Source organism: Mandrillus leucophaeus, unplaced genomic scaffold (assembly GCF_000951045.1).
Source record: "Mandrillus leucophaeus isolate KB7577 unplaced genomic scaffold, Mleu.le_1.0 Scaffold140, whole genome shotgun sequence".
NCBI classification, from domain to species: domain Eukaryota; kingdom Metazoa; phylum Chordata; class Mammalia; order Primates; family Cercopithecidae; genus Mandrillus; species Mandrillus leucophaeus.
Window position 1 is genome coordinate 6,379,481 of NW_012101366.1, and position 7,402 is coordinate 6,386,882.

The 7,402-nt window shown below is 41.5% G+C and overlaps 1 protein-coding gene across 2 annotated transcripts in view; it reads right to left on the reverse strand.

Annotated features, from left to right (window-relative positions):
* Positions 1 to 7,402, reverse strand: part of IGF2BP3 (insulin-like growth factor 2 mRNA binding protein 3) — a 170,332-nt gene that overhangs the window by 107,774 nt on the left and 55,156 nt on the right. For both annotated transcript variants that reach the window (XM_011973937.1, XM_011973936.1), the window contains exon 3: positions 4,359 to 4,407. In XM_011973937.1, coding sequence (XP_011829327.1) covers positions 4,359 to 4,407 — 49 coding nt within the window. The remainder of the gene's footprint in view (positions 1 to 4,358; positions 4,408 to 7,402) is intronic.

The window sequence follows — 7,402 nt, forward strand, 5'->3', positions numbered from 1 at the left end:
GGAGGTTGCAGTGAGCCAAGACCGTGCCACTGTACTCCAGCCTGAGTGACAGTGCAAGACTCCGTCTCAAAAAAAAAAAAAAAAAAAAAGTCTCCCTGTATCTCCATGTGCCATAAACATTTAGCAGAATCCAGCGCCCACCCATAAGTGCTTTATCATCATCTAAAACTAAATGGTTAGAAACTGTTTAAACCTGCTTGACACAGCATGTAAGATATGCTGCCCAGAGAACTTGGGGAATCCCTTTCTGATCATTTAGTAGTATATGGTGGTATACAGATAACATAAATAATGAAGATCTAACAGTAACAGAAAGGTAACACTCCAGCTACAGATCTTACAAAACGCCACATGTCACGAGCGTTTCTGCTGTGGTCCCAGATTCTGTCACCTCTTCAGTGACTTCACAGAATCTAGCTTACAAGATGACTCCTAGAATTGGGGGAGGAGGTTGTTTCACTTCAAGGATAGAAGTTTACCTTGATATTAAGCTCTCAGTTCCATCAGACAGGGTATATGAGGCATTAGGGCAAACAAAGAAAAATAAGCTCTTAGTTCCAAATGTACTTCTCAGCTTTGTGATGCTGGGTGTAGGATTCTGGACTCTAATCTCTCCTTTGCCAGCTGTTACCTGCTAGTTTCTGCCAACAGAAGGCACCAGAGAGGTACTAGAAAGCAGGAGTCGGGGTAGAGACGACATGCTCTTGCCCGTCTGTCAGTCGGCATCCCCACACCCACAGGTCCCGTCCATCAGTCGACATCAGCAAGCCTTGTCAGTCGGCATCCCCACAACGGCAGGCCCCTGTCCATCAGTCGGCATCACCGCATTCGCAAGTCCCTCTCCATCAGTCAGCATCACCGCATCCCCAGGTCCCGTCCTTCGGTTGGTATTACCGTACCACCAGATCCCGTCCATCAGTCGGCATCACCCCATCCGCAGGTCCCCATCTGTCAGCTGGCTTCACCACATCAGCAGGTCTTGTCTGTCAGTCGGCATCACTGCATCACCAGGTCCCGTCCGTCAGTCGGCATCACCGCATCACCAGGTCCCCGTCCATCAGTCGGCATCACCGCATCACCAGGTCCCCGTCCATCAGTCGACATCACCACATCAGCAGGTCCCGTCCCTCAGTCGGCTTCACCGCATCCGCAGGTCCCTCTCTGGCAGTCGGCATCACCGCATCCGTAGGTCCCTGTCTATCAGCCGGCGTCACTGAATCAGCAGTTGGTTACATCCTCTAGCTCCTCTGGACACTCAGAACAAGATTTATAACTCCTCTCTCTTCCCCCCATCCCAGGCGCCAGCCCCAGTCAAGGAGCTGCCATTCCTCAGAAATCTGAGTCTCAGGTGCTCAGGGCTCTTCCCTCCAAGTCTCTACTAGGATCCAAACCCTCAACTTCCTGCTTGGCCTTCCAGCCCTCAGGCCGTGGCTGCTCTTTACAGTCACTACTCTGGATTCTCCTTTGTTCTTTCGCCTTTCAGCACCTGTATGATTCTCTCTGGTGAAATACCGAGGGTATTATCTGTGCTCCTGCCTGGATCTCACTGAGACAAGCACAAAACCGAAGGCTGAGAGCTGGTGAATTTGTTGTTGTTCTTATTATATCATAGCTAAAACATATTGTGTACTTATATGTACCAAGCACTGTTTTAAAGGCTTTAGCATGCATAATCCTATTTAATGCTCAAAGTAACCCAATGAGGGGGCCACCATCATCACCCTTGTTAGAAACGAGGAAAATGAGGCTCAAAGAATTTTAAAAACCTGTTCAGAGATCCCATAACTAGATCACACAATGAGAAAGCAGTGGAGCTAGGACATAATTCTAAGTCTGACCTCAAGGCTGCCCCATTTCCTGCAAAATAAATAAATAAATAAAATAACAACTATAAGGCTTTTTTAGGTGCTCCATGCTGCTTCACAGGGCTATTTACGTTGCTCACAAAGAACTTACTATAGTGGTTTTTTTGTTATCCTCTTGAGTCTTATTCATAACAGGCCTCTTCCCTTTTTTCATCCCACTGCTCCTCTAGCAAAACAGTATCATTTGTCCTGTGGAATATCCCATATTCAGGACATGGCTAGTTGTTTCTTTGATGCATCATTTAATTTGTCCCTCTATCTTCTGTATTTCTTGTAAACTCAAAGTTAGATTAAGACTGAAGCCAGTTGAACCTATTTAGATAAGACTATTTTCTCTGTGGTGATATGTATATTCTACTGCATCAAAGTAGAAGGCACATAATGTCTGCTCATTCCACTTTCAGTGATTCTAAGATTAATTAGGGACTGAAAGCCTAATCTTCCATTATAAAAGTTGTCCGGAACTGCAAAATTATCACTGTTTATAATAAGGCTTTGGCACAGAACAAGTGGCATATCCAGCATGAATAAATAAAACATATACAGGCTGGGTACAATGGCTCATGCCTGTAACCCCAGCACTTTGGGAGGCTGAGGCAGGTGGATCACCTGAGGTCAGGAGTTTGAGACCTGCCTGACCAACATGGTGAAATCCCATCTCTACTAAAATTACAAAAAATTAGCCAGGCGTGGTGGGTGGATGCCTGTAATCCCAGCTACTCGGGAGGCTGAGCAGGAGAATCCCTTGAACCTGGGAGGCGGAGGTTGCAGTGAGCCTACATTGCACCATTCTACTCCAGCCTGGGCAACAGGAACAAAACTCCATCTCAAAAACAAACAAACAAACAAACCATACAAAATGACCCTTCTCGAAAAGGAAATAGTGTTCCCTCAAGTCTTTAAGGAAAAAAAACACCTAACAACAGCAGCTCATCTTATTCCTAACTCTCAATAAAATTGTTTTTGTTGATCAATATGTAAACAATCATTAAATTATTAAAGGGAGTCAAAGGTGAAGAATTCCAAAGTCTAGCCACGCATCTTACGATTCAGTGTGTGCTCTTAATTAATTTTATCTTGCGTGCCCATATTTGCTCATTTGAAAACAGAGATAACCCACTAAAACTTGACACTATCCCAAAGGACAGTAAGGAGAGTAAAGTGAAATACAAAAATTAAGAAAAGTTAGATATGGCAAATACCCAGAACGAGGGAAAATGCAATAAACTAAAGGCTAAATTCTCTAAATTTGAAGAGATTATGAATGAATTAAAAGGAAACTCTGCCCATAGCAGATATGCTAGTACTCTAATAATTTACTTAAACTTGGTTTCTACCATTTGGCTATTTCCTAGAAAGCTACATTACACTAGATGTAGCTCCTGAACAAAAAAATCATATTGAATTACATTTTAAATCATATTTAATATGGCTCATCTTAAAATAAGGGGATCAAACTAATAATCTTGCTATTACAACACTTGAGGACCTATCCCCCAAGCTACCGAATTCCCTAAACAAATGTTAATCTAAAACAGGAACATATAAAAAAAAAGTTTAATCTTATAACCCACCACTTCCATCTATAAAGTATATTTTTAATGCATTATATAACTTGCAATATATTCAGCATATACCAAAAACCAACCCCTTCCTGCAAAACTTAATCTCAATAATATTGTTTTGAAGATAAATATTCTCAGCACAAATCACTTGTGACTGAGAAACCTTGGAGAATCAGACTTAGATCAACTTCCCTCAACTTCCCACCAAAGTAACCTTTTAACCAAACAGAAGGCCAGTGTAAAACACACATAACTAGTTACTCTTGTTTTTTTTATATTAGAAATACATAAAAGCTAAGCAGTTTCTCTGCACCACCCTCTCCAAGGTGAGTTTTAAGAACTTTCAGGTTCCATTGTCTGAAGAATCAAAAGACATTTTATTTTATCCCTTCAACTACAGGTGTCTCAAATTCTCACCATGACATCATTATTATGCTTTGGAAATTGTTGACACAGGCTATTCAATTGTGCTAAATAGTTTGTGTTTGTGCACATTACACAATCAGTGCAGTGCCACCATCTGAGCAAAAGGAAGCAGAATAACATCTTAAAATAAAAGCACAAAGTAGCAGGTATTTGTCGTTTTAAAACTTTGCCAAGATAGGAGCTTCATGTTTAAATACAATTGGCAAATTCATCAGAAAGGACTGAAATCAACAAAATCCTTTTGGGAAGGGACTGAATGAGAAAGATTACCTAGTTACCCAAGAATATATTTCAATTTTTGGTTTCTTATGCCAAAAAGCAGATTTTTAAAAGATACACTGTGCCCTTATGAAGAAAATCCCACACTAAGACATGGGTCATAAGAGAAGAATTTTATGTTCTAGCACACCCAAGAGTTGAAGAAAGGAGAAAAAGCTTTGAAAAAACTAACAGCAATAGGTTTCCATACTTAGATCTTAATTTTAAATAAAGAAATTCTTACCTCCCACTGTAAGTGAGGCGGGATATTTCGTATCTGAAGTTTCCGAATCCTGCAGAAGAATTAAAATGTTTTTTAAAAGAAAAAAAAAACATAAAAGCAAGACAATAATAGCCAACACAGAAGTTTAGAAATTACTTAAAATATTAACTCTATATTAATTACAAACCAATATCTATTAAGAAAATACAGCCCAAGAAGAAAAAGCAAAGAAGCAAAGTCATAAAATGCAGAGACCATTTGGAGATCCAGTATTTATTGGACTGTTATGACTTATTTTAAAAGTCACTAAAATTGGTAGACAGAATGTTTAAAACACACTTATCTGATGACTACATTCTAAGTTCAAATCCTTTAGCTTCAAATTAGGCATCCCAGGACACAAACAAGGCCTCAGTCCAGGTGATCTTACTCTGACCGTCACAGCTAAGGAGTCCATGGATAAAACTCAGGGAAATAAAAATGAGGTGTGGGTGGGAGGAAATTACACATTTATCTTCACTATCCCCTAACTGAAATTTAACACGTCCTTCAATTATGAATGCTGGCACTAAACCACAGAATTACAGTACTTGTAATTTTGACATCAACATAAATCAGATATTTTCATACCACATTAGACTGTTGAAGATCTTTAAATATCATCTACACTCATTACTGTGAAACTTAGATGTGTTGCTAGAACTTGTTACTTATTATATTAAGCACCTATCACTGAGTTTTAACATTCTGCTAACTACATTTCAAAATAATTAGCTTCCTTTACAATCCTATGTATTTTATGCATTTTAAGACATCCTAAGGCCAGGCACAGTGGCTCATGCCTGTAATCCCAACACTTTGGGTGGCTGAGGCAGGTGCATTACTCGAGGTCTGGAGTTTGGGACCAGACTGGTCACGTGGTGAAACCCCATCTCTACTAAAATTACAAAAAAGTAGCCGGGCATGGTGGCAGGTGCCTGTAGTCCCAGCTACTCCAGAGGCTGAGGCAGGAGAATCTCTTGAACCTGGGAAGCGGAGGTTGCGGTAAGCCGAGATCGCATCATGGCACTGCAGCCTGGGCAACAGAGCGAGACTCCGTCTCAAAAAAATAAAAAATAAGACATCCTGAAACATAAGAAGAGATCCAGAGGTTTCAGACTGCGAAAGTAGTGCACAGTACAGAAAATGTGAAGAATCAGCACCTTAGTTCAAATGCCCCCCAAACATGTATATACATACGTATAAGGGAAGGAAGAGGGTGATGCAAATAACACAACTGTATGTTAATTGTATGAGACCATACTATAGAAGTCACATGCCAGTGACCTCCTTTGAAGGAGGAAGAATTTAGTCAACTAGCTATTAAAAACAAAATAAAACAAAAACTAGCAGCTGAGCCTGACATCTCAAGTGAAATAAATTACTTAACTTCTACAATTAGAACTATAGGACAGGCGGCCGGGCGCAGTGGCTCACGCCTGTAATCCCAGCACTTTGGGAGGCTGAGGCGGGCGGATCACCAGGTCAGGAGATCGAGATCATCCTGGTTAACACGGTGAAACCCTGTCTCTACTAAAAATACAAAAAATTAGCCGGGCGTGGTGGCGGGCGCCTGTAGTCCCAGCTACTAGGAGGCTGAGGCAGGAGAATGGCGTGAACCCGGGAGGCGGAGCTTGCAATGAGCCGAGATCCCGCCACTGTACTCCAGCCTGGGCGACACAGGGAGACTCCGTCTCAAAAAAAAAAAAAAAAAAAAAGAACTATAGGACAGGCCTTGTGGCTCATGCCTGTAATCCCAGCACTTTAGGAGGATCACATGAGCCCAGGAGTTCCAGACCAGCCTGGACAACAAAGCCAAACCCCATCTCTACAAAAATCTTTAAAATTTTTTTTTAAATTAGCTAGGCATGGTGTTGCATGCTTGTAGTACCAGCTACTCAGGAGACTGAGATGGAAGGATTGCTTGAGACCAGGAGTTCAAAGCTACAGTGAGCTGTGACTGCACCACTGCAATCCAGCCTGGGCAATAGAGTGACACCCTGTCTCAAAAAGAAAAGACAAGAAAAAAGAAAAATAAAAAATAGAAAAAAACAAAGAACTATAGTGAACTTTTCTTTCCAGGTCAAATAATCCACAATTTTGAAGTATCAGAGCAAAACACCAGTTTAGTCTAGATTCATAGCCTAGTTCAGTCCTTTGCCTCTTCCCTTTCCCCAAAAGGGTGAGAACAAACAAAATACCACAGCTGCCACTGATCCCTTCGAGAACATCAAAGAAAATCTAGATTAACTAAACTCAGGTACATCCTGTCTACAATCATAAAACGGAGGAGGAAAGGAAGAGAAGCACTTTTACGTTATTTTCATGACGAAGTAAAAGCTCAGTTATCAGGGTAAAATATACCAAAGAGATAAAAGAGAATGTCAGTTTAAGAGAAAAAAAAAATCCAAACTATAGCTAGGATTTACAGATAAAATGCTAGTTTGGGATTTGTTTCAAAATAACTCATGTAGTAATAACTGTTAAAGCTTCAGGACAGGTACCTCTCTGCTTTTATGTAAGTTTTATAATTTTTCTTTTTGTGTGTGTGTGACAAGAGTCTCGCTCTGTCGCCCACGCTGGAATTCAGTGGCACAATCTCAGCTCACTGCAGCCTCTGCCTCCCGAGTTCAGGCAATTCTCCCACCTCAGCCTCCTGCGTAGCTGGGATTACAGGCATGCGCCATCACACCCACCTAATTACTGTGTTTTTAGTACAGATGGGGTTTCACCATGTTGACCAGGCTGGTCTCACACTCCTGACCTCAAGTGATCCACCCGCCTCCGCCTCCCAGAATGCTGGGATTACAGGCGTGAGCCACTGTGTCGGGCTGTATTTTCTATAAAAGGTTTAAAATATATACCCTAATAAAAAGATCTGTAATTCATAGATTTCACAACTGTTATATGTTGCTTCAGTTAAAAGAAAAATTGCGGCCAGACATGGTGGCTCACACCTGTGATCCCAGCACTTTGGGGGCTGAGGTGGGCGGATCACCAGGGGTCAGGAGTTCGAGACCAGCCTG